This window comes from Bacillus rossius, chromosome 2, assembly GCF_032445375.1.
Source record: "Bacillus rossius redtenbacheri isolate Brsri chromosome 2, Brsri_v3, whole genome shotgun sequence".
NCBI classification, from domain to species: Eukaryota; Metazoa; Arthropoda; class Insecta; order Phasmatodea; family Bacillidae; genus Bacillus; species Bacillus rossius.
In genome coordinates, this window is record NC_086331.1 from 96,140,083 (window position 1) to 96,156,134 (window position 16,052).

The window sequence follows — 16,052 nt, forward strand, 5'->3', positions numbered from 1 at the left end:
CCATGTAGTGCTATCCATTTTGCTTTAAATCTTGGACCAAATATCACCCACCCTGTGTTCAGCCCGGGCAACGCCGGGTACTACAGCTAGTCTATTATGTTCTTCTTGAGCACTGAGATAGGCTTAGGTTTAGCAGTGATACTACCAATAAAAGTACAAATTTATTTTAGCCCACTTAATCAATTTATTCGACTCTATGTGTAGTCGATAACAAAGAACCTTTCAGGTCCGAGCCAGATGGTGATGCTGCTGTTTTACTTTTATTCATTATTCTCAAGCTTAAAGATGTTGAGGTGATTTATTCACTCTCTGCCACTCTGCAAGACCTTTGCATGTCTCCAGTTGTCTTTCCAACTTTTCATTTCTACCAAACTGCTTGCGACATTTCTACAGCTAAACTTGATGCGAGACGGATTCTTAGCACTTTCTCTCTTCTCGTGTTGACGAGCATTTCGGAAACATCTTTCCTCAATGACAACATCAAAAGATGTCTGTGAAACTTCAGCGGTTATCGAAGATGAATTCACCAAATTAGGCTTCGAGGACTCCTCTGCTGAAAACACTACAGTCTCTAAAGTCTTCTCTGCTGGCGAAACTGCACCCGTTGAAGTCTGTCGTATCGATATTACTGTTGACGATGCTGGTGTAGCTACCACCGCGATCTTTGCGGTCGTTGGCGTTGCCACCAACGAGAAATCTTTTATAAAGATGTTACATCTTCCATGGAGATCCTTGCGATTTTCGTTGTAAGTACCACCTGGATCCCCACTGACGATGCTACACCTCCCATCGAGGTAGACATTGGAAACGCACAAAAAGTTGCGAAATTACAGGATACTTAGTGAAAAGAGCTGACCCGCACTCTACAAAAGTGACAAACAAACTGGGAGTCGCGCCACCTGTACTCCACCTATAGGTATAGGCTACTTGTGGTCACTGTGATATCATCCTAAGTCAAAACAACAACAATTTTCATTAATATTTACTTTTACAGATTTTTGTAAGAATTTTAAGTAAAGAAAATTAACCATTCATATTCGCCTGAGTCCTAAAATGATCATAATCATGATGCTTTACGGTTACTACAGGGACAAGAGTCTCTGAATCATGGAACCTTTAGTCGTCACTACAATCTTAACTATGTACATTTTGACGCACATACGTCAACACATAGGCTATGTATGTGGTAGAAATGTTCGTCCTAGATTATGAATGTGCGTCCAAATGGTGACATGACTTCCAGTTTACCTGTTGCTTTTGGTAGAGTGTGGTTCAGCTTTCTTCGCTAGGTATTCTGCGGGTTTTAGTTGGTGTTTGTGCGTCTCCAGTGTTGACCTCTATTGGATGGGTTCCTTCTTCAGCGAAGAAGCGGACAGTGGCGACACCGGCGGTATCTTCACCAACATCGCCTACTGTGCCATTGATACGAGAGACTTCAACGCGCGCAGGACCAAGTGAACAAGCGTTGCTTCAAGACGATGAACACTGCCATCCATAATTCTGACGAAAAATAGCTGTCTGTGTAACAGAGTATCGCGGAACTCTGCGTGGAAGAAGCGTACATGGGGGAAAAATGTAGGTCTGTACGATGTATTCAGTGAACCGACTAGAGCTGATAATTAGTCAGTTCAAGCCACTAAAGTACGTTAGCATGTGTATAGATTTAGTCAAATTAAATTTACTTAATAAATACATAATGCTTGTAGAATGTTATGTTTTATTTATTGTGTATGGTTCTGTTAATCTTAAGTATCTAGAGTTGAGCCCGGTGAGGCCTAAACTTTAATAATTTATGCCTAATAAATTATATAAAAAGGAGGGCAACCTGTAAAATCAATATACTGATATGTAATTTTCAAAAATAAATATTGGATATTTTTCCTAATTCTTTAGGCTATAATTAGGGACATTCAAGACTGCCGACAAATTTTGTAAGCTATGCTTCTACACTCTAGAAGATAAAACAAATTAATTAATATGACGATCGACACTAGCGAAATCTAGCAAACGGAAAGCAAATCTAAGAAAGCAGCATCTTGTATAGTTGCGTGTCTTTACCGTGGTTGGAATAATATATGCCTGGTAAATAGATTAAAGATAATAGGTATAGAAAAAAAAATATGAGTGGATCCGCAGGAAATCAAACTCAGTACTTCCGAACTGGATGACATATAGCTATGCTTTATAATTAAAAATTTTCTTTAAATTTTAGGTATATTTTAATAATTTTTTAAAAAAATTGTTCTCAAGTTTTAAACTGGGGACTCTATAAAATGATTCTTTTTATATTTTATGAATATTCTAAACGAATTATTTTGATGTTAATTTATAGGTAAAAATAATAATTTGTCTGTAAAATTTCAGTCGGGGATATCAAATGTTAGTCGTGGTCAGGGTCAAAAAGGTCACAGTCTTGATTTTTTTTTGTAAATACTAAGTCTCTTTTGGGAAATTTCAGGCCTAAGACATGTATGAGGAATAAAATGGATAATCTTTCCCAAAATGGTTTTATTTTTTCCTAGCAAAAGGGAATTTTTGTGACGTGTTTGAGTATTTTTAAGTCATTTTATATATAAAAAAAACAAAAACGAAAAATGTTGTGACCAAAATCCAAGATAGTGACTAGACATTGACTAGCTCTCTGATAACTATCCTGGACCTGTCCCCGAATTCTTCCAGACTTCAATAGGGCCTGCAGGATGGACAAAAACAGAATAAAAAAGAGAAGCTATTCTTGCAGTTATTGTCATATTGTGTAGGTATAAACCTACGTATTCGGTTTTCTCGTACTGAAGTTTGTATACTTAATTTTCTTTTGTAAAGGTTTCATTTATTTCATCTTGGGCTTTCCGTTCTGCGAGAGGGAGGTTATTACAGAGAGGATCACACGCAGTTTTTCGGATCAGGGATATCGTGAAGGGAGTCGACCAGCGTCTGCCGGGAGTCCAGTAAATATGGCCTAATGTTCTCTAGAGCATCTTTTTTATGCTCTATGGTGCAGTTTAAGACCTTTAACTGTGTGGCGAGGGTAGTCGGCCCTCGTAGCGTAGTCAGCAACGCACCGGGCTTCGGTACGGGGTCTCTGGGGTCGAATCCCTGGTAAGTCGTGGATGTAATTTGTGTTGTACTATTCAACTCTATGGCACTAACTTATTAACCAAAAACTACAGAAAAAACTGCCATTACACAATGACTCTGGGCTGCATAAATAAGGGGGGGGGGGGGGAGGAGATGATAAACCCACTAGGTGACTGCCAAATTTGCTGGTGTTCCACTCTATTTTTATATAAAAAAGGTGGTGTAGCGGTAAGGCACTGGACCCGCATTCTTGAGGCTGCGGATTCGAATATTGACAGGCTGGTACCCCACAAAAGTGTCAGGATGGCTCCATACTGTGTTCCCCACGTGCTCCGACTATACCGTACCGAAAAACCTCACTGTTACGAATTTCACACTTAAGGGACCCGTCTAGTCGGGGTGAATGTGTGTTAGAGAGGCGGGATGATAAGCTCGACGCTCGCTGGTGCTTCTAGCGCAGTGTCACCTCTAAGCGCAAGGCTGTGAACTGACGCGCAGTCTTCTTGCCGTCCAAAAAGCCACTATGAAATTACAGCGGTGACCGTAACATTATATGGCAGAGAAATGATGGTAAAGGTGTAATGCAAGTCCCTTAAGTGGTTTCGAGAATCTGTACCAGTTGTTTTATGCCAAAACATTACTCTGAAACACGCCTTTTAGCCATTTTAACTCTTCAAAAAATACAGTTAAAAAAAAATTTACCCGAAATCAAAAGTACCTTTCGGCCCTCAGCGAATTCTCAAATGCTATTCTTAAACAGACCCCACTCGTATATCTAGAGTAGTTATGAAATCGCATTGTTTTTCCTGAAGCTCTGCGCACCGTAGGGCCTATGTGTACCCGGGCAGACGGCTCCCTTAAGGCTCAGTCTCGCATGTCATTTCGATTTTTTTAACTTCTTAATTACTTTCATTAAAAAGATCTTTTAAAATTTTCAACCTGATGCCTCCTTTGCAGTCGTTCTGCCACAAATATTTTCAACAGATAGGCCTGTTGCACTGATTGTAAGTGAATATATCTGTACTTAGTAAATATTTGTGGCAGAGATTAAATGAATGGAACGTATCGAGTCAAAATTTTAGAAAAAGCTCTTAAATAAAAGAACTGACAAAATTTTTTAAAAATCAACATGGCGTGTAGGGCCAATCCTTAATTAGTCTGTGTGACCATACTTCTGTACCTGAAAGGCACGAAACACTATAGGATATTAAGATTTTTGTTTGATTTCAACTTTTTTAATGCTTTGAACCACAGTGTTACACACTTTCTATTAGAATACAGCTCTTAAGTCCTTTATGAAGAAGCAGTACAAAAAAAATTGCCCACTTTCAAATTAATTAACCACCACCGAAGAGTAAAAAGTAGATAATAATTTTGAATAAAAACAATATGGATTCGGACAAGTCTTATTTGCAGTCCAAAATGTTAAAGAATATTGTTAATAACAAATAATTAAGTAAGACATGTGAAGAAAATATTAATTATAGCTCTGAGGTACAAAAATATGCCTATGTAGAGATACTGCCATTTACTACACTGTAAAAATGTTTTGTACTTTACATGGATAGTCCTTGGAAACTCACTTGCCTACTAAATCACCTGTAAAACTGCAAGGCAGTGCTTTGTACCATTTTTAATTCTACAAAGCTCTGCCTTGCAGGTTTACGTGTGATTTTGTTGGCAATTGGGTTTCCAAGGATTTTCCTCGTATAAAGGACAATTTTTTTTTCAGTTTATTTTTTGTTTTACATCTCGTAAACAACGATCTAATTAGAGACAGTAATTCACGAGCTATAGACCCAGGGTGGTGTGTTTGGGGGAACTGCTGGAATCCATTATTCCCTTAGCTGGTATTTGAACCAATGTCCCCGGAAAAGTGATTCCAAGTGTCTCACCACTGCATTCACGAAGGGCAGGGAAGTGGTATTGCAAGGAATGGCTGGGTACAAACTAGATAATCCTAAATACCTTTAATCATGCCCTGTGTGTGGCACGAAATTATGACATAACCTAAAGGACTTTGACCACGGCATATTCTCGACAGGTATAAATGAAATCAAAATTATGAAAACTTAACAAAAATGTTGTCAAATGAAAACTAAAGCTTAAAAAAATCTAACTTGACTGTTTTCTAAAATAGAATCGATATATTTTTTACATGTTTTACAAAATTCAGAAAACATTTTGAAAAATGAATACTAACCAAGTTATTTGTACTTAGTAGAACTGAGTACACTTGAACGTTTATTAAAACATAGCTACCTGCGCACGTTTAAGATATATTTTATTCATTGTTTTAGCCTACATAACGTTATACTTACATTGTATTCAAGTGATTAAACGTTAAAAAAATGTATATTTAGCCTATCTATGCAAAACAGACAAATTAGTGTAGCTTTTGAAAAATTTTAAAAATCTTCTTGTATCTACCTACAGGTATTCATGAAAACACATTTTAAACTTTTGATTTTAATAGATTGTACGATTGTATTTTTGATCCAATTATTTATTTTCGTAATTAACAATATAATTATATTAGTGCAGCTCATAATTGTTACACTAGACATAAAAGTAATAAAGTGTCACAAGAAACTTGTTTTAAAAGCTTTTGCCCAAGGATCATAAAAGAGTGTAGTACTGCTAATGTCCCTTATAACCCGCAATTAGGAAGTATGCTGAATGTTCTTCCTATGAATATAGCCGTTTAATATTTTTATGGTAAATAGTCATTACAATTTAAAATAAAAATCTAATTAGGTTTACAGACAATTTGTGGTTTAATCAATGTTAGGTATGTAAGTTTTTACTGACTATTACTAAGCAGTAGCCTTGATATTTTAAATAACGACTGCTTAATAGTTTTGAAGCATCCACAGACAAGTTTTTCTTTCGCGTTATTTTTCGACGAGAGGAAACATTACATTCGGTTTCATGTAATTTCGATTGAAAACATATTAATACAGTAATTTGAAAATCTAAAGGCAGTTAACGCGTTCAATGGCCCCGAAAATAATGTCTTGACGTCACAGCTTATAGAAGGAAAGAAGCAATTTAACAGGTGGCATTCATAATGACCGACCTAAACCAACAGAGAAAATAATGTTGCAAATAATTCTTAATATCGTATCCGAATTTGGGGGGGGGGGGGAAATTGCTATAAATTTAAGTATCATAATTCCTTAATCTACATATGAAAACCACAAAGACAACTAAAAAGAATTTACTGAATTACCTTTACTCATCATCAGTGGTTAATCAGCAGATGTCAGAATGAAAAAAAAGTCAGTGCTTTGTTTGCACTGATAGTGTTGTCGTCTGCTAGAGGTGAACATTCATCTGCTCAAACATTCAGCGATGCTTGTGGGCAGAAAAAGCTGTGCTAGGTTGTGGCGCTGTAACAACTGGATAAGCATTTCCAGACGCATTACATGGCGACAATTTCGACACGAGTAGCCGATTGCAAAACTCCACGCTCGCAACAGCGATGAAGTGAACATTTGTGTGATTATCGTTGGCCAACACTCGCGCTCGACACACACGCACAGCAGCGAACTCAGGAAAAGAAGCTCCGCGTATTCAGGCCTGCGTCTTCTCGTCTCTTGCTTCCTAAATTATTTCGCATTTATTGCTCACGATTTTAACAAATTCACAATATAACCACATTCAAATGATTACACGAGGCTATTTCCACTAAGCAAACACCCCATTGAACTGTTTTTACGAAATTCACGTCAGTCCTAACATGTACTGAAAGCATGAAATATTACGAGTTACACTTTTGGATTGACCGTTCGTATGAAGCCTTCGTCTTAAATCTCTTTATTTTTAGGATATCATTCATTAAATAAATATAAATTAGGTATTTCCAAAAGAATAGACACCTGCACTTTTAAGGGTTTCGGGAAAATCTAATGTTTATTGATTTATGAATGATCTAGGCAACTAAAAATAAAACGTCTAAAGACGAAGGTTTCATACGAAAGGTCGATCCAAAACTGTACCTCATTATTTCTTCCTTTCGGTACCTACCGGTTGGGACTGACATAATAACTTGACTTTAAAGTTCATAAAAACCGTTAAACAATGATATTTTTAGTTGAAGAAATCTCTTCTAAAACAATGTTATAAGGTTATAGTATAAATTTATTTTAAATTATGTGTAAAACACGAAATAAAAAAAATGTAATTAAATGTAGACTATAACTTTAGGTGGCCATTATACATAGTTATTACCTATTTATCATTACGTTTATATTTAATTAGTTATTTTAATTTTCAAATTGATTCTGATTATTATATGTATTAAGAATTTCACAGTTACTGGAAATAAACACATTACTTGTCGAATGCACGTTTAATTTTTTTTTTAAGGTATAACCTCCATTTTTTTAAGAAATAAAAAAACTTGAAGACACTTTTACCGGCGGGCGGCGTGGGACAGCACATTACTGTATTAAATCTCTGTCCGGAGTGTAGGCTATTACGAACAGTGTCCGCCCCAAAGAGCAATTTTAAATGTACGCCCTTCATGATATCGGAATAGTAGCTACATTGAAAATGAGGTTAATCATATTTCATGACACGTTATTCAGTAAAGTCCAAAAGATTCAAAAACTGACATAATTTCCAACAATTGTAATTACAGTGACTATGTGCAGGTACATAGGAGCTGGTGAGCTGCATTATCTTTTTCCGCCATGTTGCACTTATATGGCAACGCAGAGCAATTGGGTGTGGTGAAGCTTAGCGGTTGCGGATACGTCAATCGCATATTACTTACAATACTCTGCAATAGATAATCTTACTAGTATATTTTATATTTGTTGGCAAACATGAAGACGACAGTGTACTGTGTCCATAGGTGTTCCCAGACATTTCCATTAGGGGGGGCCCTGCTAAATTTTTAAATCAGAAGCCGAATTTAGAATGTTAAATAGCCTAAATACATTCACTCATTGACTTGTTTATATTTTTGTGCAGTATCAACGAGATATGTTCACAAATTAATATTTATATCCGTATAATTTTAACAATCTTGAAAATATGTTTTTTTCCATAGACAATGTTTAAAGTGTACTTACACATTTCCCCCCCTCGAATTTCCAATAGCTTGGTCCAGATCTACCTTGAAATGAACTTCTTTTTAGTGAATGCAAACACGGCAATTCAGACAACAGAACTTTAACAAACCTCTTAAAAATTTTTTTTTTTTGCTTGGCCATTTTAAGGGACCTCATGTTTTAAATAAACTAAGGCGGCTGTATTTCCAGAACGATAAAATGTTTAAAAAATATTGTTAATTAGCATGCTGCAACACTGAAACACAGTTTGAGTGTCACAGTGCCAGGAATATACGAATATTAACGAACGCATTAGAGAAAATGCCGATCTGAGTGATTACATTAGAGGGGGGGGGGGGGCATGGCCCACCTGGCCCCCCTGTAGGCACGCCTATGGCTGAGTCGCGGGCGAGGCTGGACTACGGGCCGTCCGGCTGCACGCCGCGCGAGGCGGCCAGTGACCACGTGGGCCGCGCCGCTAGGTGGCAGCAGCGCCGCGGCGTGCCCGTTGCTAGGCTACCGCGCGCAGCACTTGCGTCCTTGTAGCGCGCGCCCGGCCGCGGGCCCGGGGGGCGGGGCGTGGCTCCCGCCAATAGCGGCGCGGCGGCCCGGTGACGTCACGGCCGCGCGGCCCGCCAATGGGCGCGCGCGCGCCCCCCGCCGCCCACAGGGGGAGGGGGAAGGCGAGCGCGGCGGCGCGGCCCGGGAGCGCCAGCCATCAGTCCGTGAGCCGTGCTGCGTCGCGCCGCATGCATAACGCATGAGCTTGGCCGGAGCGTCCGTCTCTGTCTGGCGCGTGTTTTCACAAGTGCGCGCGGCGCGGGCCGTGTAAGAGCGGGGTAACTCCCGCCGCAGCCACAGCCACTGCGATATTATATATGTATGCGGCGAGACGCGCGGAGGCAGTAAATGGCCACGACGACGTACATGCCCGCTAGTACGGGCATCTCCCCGGAGCTGGACGCGAGCGCAGGCATGAACATCGTGAACGCGGCCGTCGGCGGCTACCACAGCTCGTCGCCGCGCTCGGACGCGGCGGCCGGCGAGATGAAGTACTTGCCACCCACGCAGCATCACCACCACCATCACCACCATCACCAAGTTCCTTCGTCGCCGTCGCCCAACGGCCACGCGGTGCCCGTGTCGCTGGCTGCCGCGGCGCACAACCCCTGGGTGAGCCTGCAGCCGGGCTCGGGCGGCGACCCGTGGGCAGCCTCCATGGCGCAGATGCACTCGCACCACGCGCACCACGCGCACCCCGCGCACCACGCGCACCACGCGCACCAGGGCGTCGACATCAAGCCGCCCGCCGACGTGGCCATGCACCACCACGCGCGCGCGCCGCCGCACCAGCAGCCCGCCATGGCGTCGCCGCACCCCTGGCACGCGCCGGTCGTCTCCTCGGCGCACTACATCCCGGCCGGCGGCGGCGGCGGCGGCGGCGGCGGCGGGCCGCACGGCTACCACGCCGCCATGAACGGCATGCTGGCGCACCACGGCGGCGGCCAGCTGCACCCCTCGCTGCGCGACCTGCACAACCACTCGCCGCTGCACGCGCCGCACGCGCCGCACGCGCCGCACGCGCCCCACGAGCCGCGCGGCGACCCCTCCGCCCCCGACGAGGACACGCCCACCTCGGACGACCTGGAGGCGTTCGCCAAGCAGTTCAAGCAGCGCCGCATCAAGCTGGGCTTCACGCAGGCCGACGTGGGGCTGGCGCTGGGCACGCTGTACGGCAACGTGTTCTCGCAGACCACCATCTGCAGGTTCGAGGCGCTGCAGCTGTCCTTCAAGAACATGTGCAAGCTGAAGCCGCTGCTGCAGAAGTGGCTGGAGGAGGCCGACTCGACGACGGGCTCGCCCACGTCCATCGACAAGATCGCGGCGCAGGGCCGCAAGCGGAAAAAGCGGACGAGCATCGAGGTGTCGGTGAAGGGCGCGCTGGAGCAGCACTTCCACAAGCAGCCCAAGCCGTCGGCGCAGGAGATCACCGCTCTGGCCGACAGCCTGCAGCTGGAGAAGGAGGTGGTCCGCGTGTGGTTCTGCAACCGGCGGCAGAAGGAGAAGCGCATGACGCCGCCCAACACGCTGGCGGGGCCCGACGGCATGATGGAGGGTGCGCCCCAGGGCCTGGGTGGGCCGCAGCACGGCCTGCACCAGGGCTACCACCACCAGGACATGCACGGCTCGCCCATGGGCCAGCACTCGCACTCGCACAGCCCGCCCATGCTGTCGCCCCAGGCCATGCCGAGCCACCAGTCGCTGACGGCGCACTAGCACACGTCTGGCGTGGGCGCGCTCTCCCCCTGCGGCCTGCTGCACTCCAGGACGCCCGCGCACCTGTACCTCTGAGTTCCTGTCGGGCGCGGACCACGGACCTGTACATACGCCCTCTCACTTGTACATTCCCTCGGACGCTCGCGACACAAGCGCTACTCTTCTGCTCGTCGGGACGAAACTGTACGGCAGTCACTGTGTAATTATGTATCAGTAAAGGTCAGAGCTCATTCCACCTGTAAAACCTACATTTTTTAACACTTGAGGAATCCGAGCAAAACAAAAAAGAAAGAATTTTTGAGTGACATTAAATGTTTCGAGTTCACATTTCGTTTTGTATTTACCTTCGATGCAAGTTTTTACAGGTATTGAGGAAAGCAAAGGTATTAGCGGAGAGTAACAAACTGTAAATAACTTATTGATAATTAATTACATCCTGTAATTATACGTGTGACAGAAGTAACTATTGTTTCCGGGAACTAAATGTAAAGTGGTACGTTTCATTAAATAAAAATAGTTTTTCAATGCGAACAAAAATGACCCTGGACGCATTGAACTATACTCAAAAATCAAATTTTTGCTGGTATTCTTTTAAAACTTAACTTTTTTTTTTGTTTCTTTGAATGTTTCAGTCGGATCGGTACACGTTTGATGACATTTCGAAGAAAAGTGCCAGGTTTTTAACATTTTGTTTTTAAATTCAGTGAATTTATTCAGGAGTTTATTCGTAGGGGATCGGGAGGGGATCTTGACCGCGTTACTATCGAACTTCGTTAGATTGTTTATTTTTTTTTTCTTTAATCGATTCGGACGTCAGCCAGCGAGTGCGATAGTGCGTCCAGCGCCGATACCGTCTGCAGCCAGGAGTCTCCAGCGAGCCGGCGGCCGACCCCGCGGGCTGCAGGTCTCCGCTTCGACCCCGGCCCGCGGTGCTGCCTGGAGACACGGCGCAAACTTCGCGACGTAGTCAAGGTAGGATCGATACAGTGCTAACTCACCCCTCCAGGCAAGTCATCTGAATGAAATAACTGCCTCTTTTCGTTCTCTCTCTCTCTATTTCATTCCGAAACTAGCAGGGGGAAAAAACCACGTGTGCATCTTCAGAAACATGCAGCAAACTAAAGAATAAAACAAAAAAAAAACAATGATAGAAACTTTTAAAATCACTTGAAGAACCAAAAAATTGTATAAAGGAAATACTTTGTAAACATGGTTCCAGAAAATGGTTTTACATTCGCATATATTAAATAGCGTTCTATTTGAATAATTGCATTATGCGGCAGATTTTTCATTTCGTCCTACAGTAATGTGTAAAAGTCGGAATATTTTTTACAATACAGAATTATATGGAAATATATACAGAGAAATGATTTGTGATCGAATGTATTCGAAGGAATAAATAAAATGCCTAGTGCCTAGGCTATTAATAGTCTGTATTTTTTCAAAATATTTGGATCAGTTTGTTACAAAATTTATTACAGATTTTGGAGTGAGTTGGATAGAACGCGTTATGCACACATTTGTAACCAGTACATGAACATTTAAAATACAGTTTCCAAACAAGTTGATAAAATTATTTCAATAATAATACAATTTCTTTTTTGCTACAAATATTTTTCTACTTTTTCGTTAGTTGTTCCAATATATGTTTACATTTGGAATTCATTAGAAGTTGCAATGTTTTTCCTTTAAATACTTATCTAGCCTACTAGCCTGCGACATATGTTGTGCAATTTTCGCCATTAAATAATTCGCTGTTTTATATTAAAAGCTGTGTTCAAATTCAAGCCTACTGAGCCAATATGGATCTTATGATCATATTTAGGAGATATTTTGCGTTAGCATTACGCTAATACATCCAGTGTTAGTCAAATGTACAAAATTCTTCTGTTGCTATTTTTTCTTAGGTGTTGTCAACTTCTGTATCATACGAAAATGGACGATGTTTAATTTTTAAGTTAGTAGGTAATTCGTGTTTCGTAAATGTATATTAGGCGCAGTTGCTACATTTTTTACCCTGCTAATCTTCTAACGTTCCTTAAAGTTTTCATGCAGTTCACGTTAAAAATCAAACAACATAATTATTTCAAACTTCGGAAAGTGTAACTTGTCAATAACAATTTCTCTTGAATTATCAATTCTTCCCTTTTTCTGTACATTTATTAGCTATATGAATGTAATCAATAAATAATAACGAAAACAAATGATGTGGTATTTGGCTGCTGAAAAAAATAATACTGTGTTTTAAAATGCATCCATCCTAAATCTACTATTTTGTCAATAATAAATAGCCTACTAAGCGAGATTTTGCGGACGTAAAATATTAAGCAAGACAGAAAATACTGTTTATGTAAACACATCAGATCAAAATTTAGAATTGGGAAACTTGATATTGTAAAATGTTTTGCCTGTTAATAAAAGTTTCTGAAAGTTCAGTACTAACAGAAATCCATATGGGCTACAGTCCGTTGCCACAGAGTGATATTTACTGTTAATACTATGTTCTAGTTATTTCATTTTTCTATGTTGAGAAAAATATTGATAGTGAATATTTGGACTCATCACATTTTATATACTAAACCAATGATAACAGCCAATTGTGTACGTGACCGGACATGTTCATTATTGTATACTGACATCAAAACAACTCAAGCACGTGGAATAAATAAACTGGCATGTTTTGTCATATAAAATTTTACTGATTTTTTTCTTTTAACTAACTTTACTCTAGCCTAAAAACATATTACGCTTTTTTTTAAGTTTAAAAGAAAATTGTTTAACGTATTTTGGTGCTAACTATTCAAAATGAGGAGCAGTAAATTTACCTATGATGGATATTAAAATTAAAAATACTTAATAAATGTTGAATGACAATCTGTATTCAAAGTTATATTCTGAGATAATTTTACTATTAAAAAGTTAGCGACAAAATACATTAAAATTTTTTTAGAGTTTAAAAAAAATTGGAACATGAATTCTTTACCTTACAAGACATAAATCAAATCTTACTATATAATACATAGCTTTGAATATCGCATAATGTATTACCTACATTTTCTTTACCAAAGTTATAACGTCACTTTTATGCACTGTAGGGTAAGAAGTTACGAAGTGAAACAAACCTTATAACAGTGTTTATAACAAACACCTCTGCTAGTACAAACACTCATTCAAAGCTTTCAAACATAAAATAGACCTATCTTAACTTCGACATTATAAAAGTCGATTTTCAGTAGACTATACTTTTATATTTGTAAAAATATTTCTCATTTATCTTAGTTATCATGACAGTGTTTACAATAAATGATAATTTTTTTATCTATTTCAAAAATTACTACGCAACATTTTAAATTTTTGAAAGTCAACTGGATTGCATTGTAACAGCATAGGTGCATCACCGGAATACTACTATTTGCACTACTCATAGGTACCAGTACTTTATGAAAAGTGATAGTTTGTGGTTTATGCAGCTATGATTTCTGGCGACAGTTGAAAGGTACAAGTTATTTATATAACATGCTTTTAAATGCAAATTAAATTGTTTAACGTTGAAGTAATAGACCACAGTCACCTACATAGGCCTATGTGTGAGCTTGTACTTTAAAACGCTCGATTATATATACATTCATACATAGGCATGATGTAGTGAATACACGAGTATTGCTTGCAGTATCTCAGCAAAATTCGAATAAACCTTCACTCAGCACTATTCGACAAAAAACAATGGAACTTTATTTTTAAGTATACTTATGCCCACTGCATCTAGTTAATTGCGGTTTCTAGGCCTTGTCATTTTTGTTGGTTATGAATATGATGTATCAGTAACTTGGTAGTTGGAAAATATTTCAAGCAAAATATTGCGGGACAAATTTGATGACCAAGTAAGTGAATATGTTCAGTATGTACCATAATAGCCTAGTATGATACAGTTATATTAAATTTATTGCTTGTGGAAATAATTCCTATAGTTTTAAATGTAATCTTTATTGCGTGCGATTCATGTCATAACTATTTAAAGGTTTACTGAATCTTAATAATCGCACATTACCACTTTAAACTTGTCGAAACACTGGTTACATATCTTACCAGTTAACATTTCAAAACAAAATTTGTGTTTTTTAAAATGCATTTTCCATTATAAGTCAATACCTAGGAATGTTTTCGTTTGATTTAAATTATCTAGCTTTCGGATGATTTCTTACGACTTTTACAAAGTTAGGCAATACAAAGTTTGTGTATAGTTATACTAAACAATAGTGCACTTGTCTTATTTTCTAAATTATTTAAAATCACTATGCTAACTTTTGTACTTATTTTATCATATAAAGAAGGAAGGAATATAGTTACATTTTTTTCGGTATAACATCTCATTTCAAATTTATTCAACTCAATGCAAACATTAAGATAGTAATTTCCAATTATTATATTAAAGAAATATTTATAGGTGATTGTAGGCCAATAACGTCAATATATACAAGAGACTGAACGTTATAATAACTGTACACGAATTTATGTTGTGATTTTCAATGAAAATTTAAAACAACCTACATAAAATGTATAAAAAGTTTTATTTATGCAAAATATTTTACTAGAGCACAGTATAGTTTACTTCTTCCTTTATTTACGCAATACGACCAAGTTGACTACCGTTCATAGTAGCGATTATGCTTTCTGCAGACTTAGAGATCTTGGGACCGTCTGATGAGATATATACCTACATTTCTATACTTTATATATATTATATACTCCGGCATGGTATATAATGTTATAAACTTAAGTAAAATTTTAAATTGTTATTTTGTGATTTTGTAAATCATGTGAACATTACTCTGAAACATATACCTACTATCTATACACATACTTATTTTATTACAATTAAGTTTATTTAGTTCAGAGCTGTTTTTGTAACTTTTTAAAATATTAAAATATAAAGGTAGTAACTATTTAAAATGGCTATGCATGATGATTTAATTGTTAAGCAGTATTAATACCAATACTTATTTTAGCTCTGTGAAGACGATTTCGAGAGGTAAGCTTAACGCGGGATAAGAAAGCCAGAGTATTAATAAATAATTTACTAAAACGCGAATATAAGTAAGTGCTATTAACAAAAATACCAGTGTTTTTCTATAGTGCTAAATTAAATTCATCCACTAGAAGGGACAACGTAGATAAAACACTTCTTTCTAATAAAATTTTTAAGATGATTTCCTCAATTTTTTAAAAGATACCAAATATTTGATAATCGCTGTTTATATATCAGTTTACATGTAAAACTTGAAGTTCACCCTGATCTAACATATAAATCAGTTCTACCAAAACACTCGGTTATGCCTTCTTAAAAAAATACATTAAACTAAATAGACTTATTTTTACATATTTCATTCATATTCATATATATTTAGTTTTTTTTACACAACAGAGTGATTGACTGATGATATATTCTGTGTTTAGCCTAGTTTTCAGGCGTTCGAATAAATTTCCGTAACACATCGTTTCTAAAAAAAATTGCTTGAAAATCATTGAATTGGTTTCATTTCCCTTTATAGAATCATTTATAAAATTATTAACTAGCGTGTGTCGTGTCCATTAGGGGATGAATTGCCATGTATTGAAAATAAATTACTTGGTCTGTAC

General features: G+C 39.0%; 1 protein-coding gene across 2 annotated transcripts in view; it reads left to right on the forward strand.

Moving 5' to 3' along the window:
* The first annotated feature begins 8,875 nt into the window (after nucleotides 1-8,875).
* The window catches only part of LOC134529492 (POU domain protein CF1A), a 272,245-nt gene continuing 265,068 nt past the window's right edge, over nucleotides 8,876-16,052 (forward strand). For both annotated transcript variants that reach the window (XM_063363634.1, XM_063363633.1), the window contains exon 1: nucleotides 8,876-11,387. In XM_063363634.1, the coding sequence (XP_063219704.1) occupies nucleotides 9,048-10,415 (1,368 nt within the window). In that variant the 5' untranslated portion in view covers nucleotides 8,876-9,047 and the 3' untranslated portion in view covers nucleotides 10,416-11,387. The remainder of the gene's footprint in view (nucleotides 11,388-16,052) is intronic.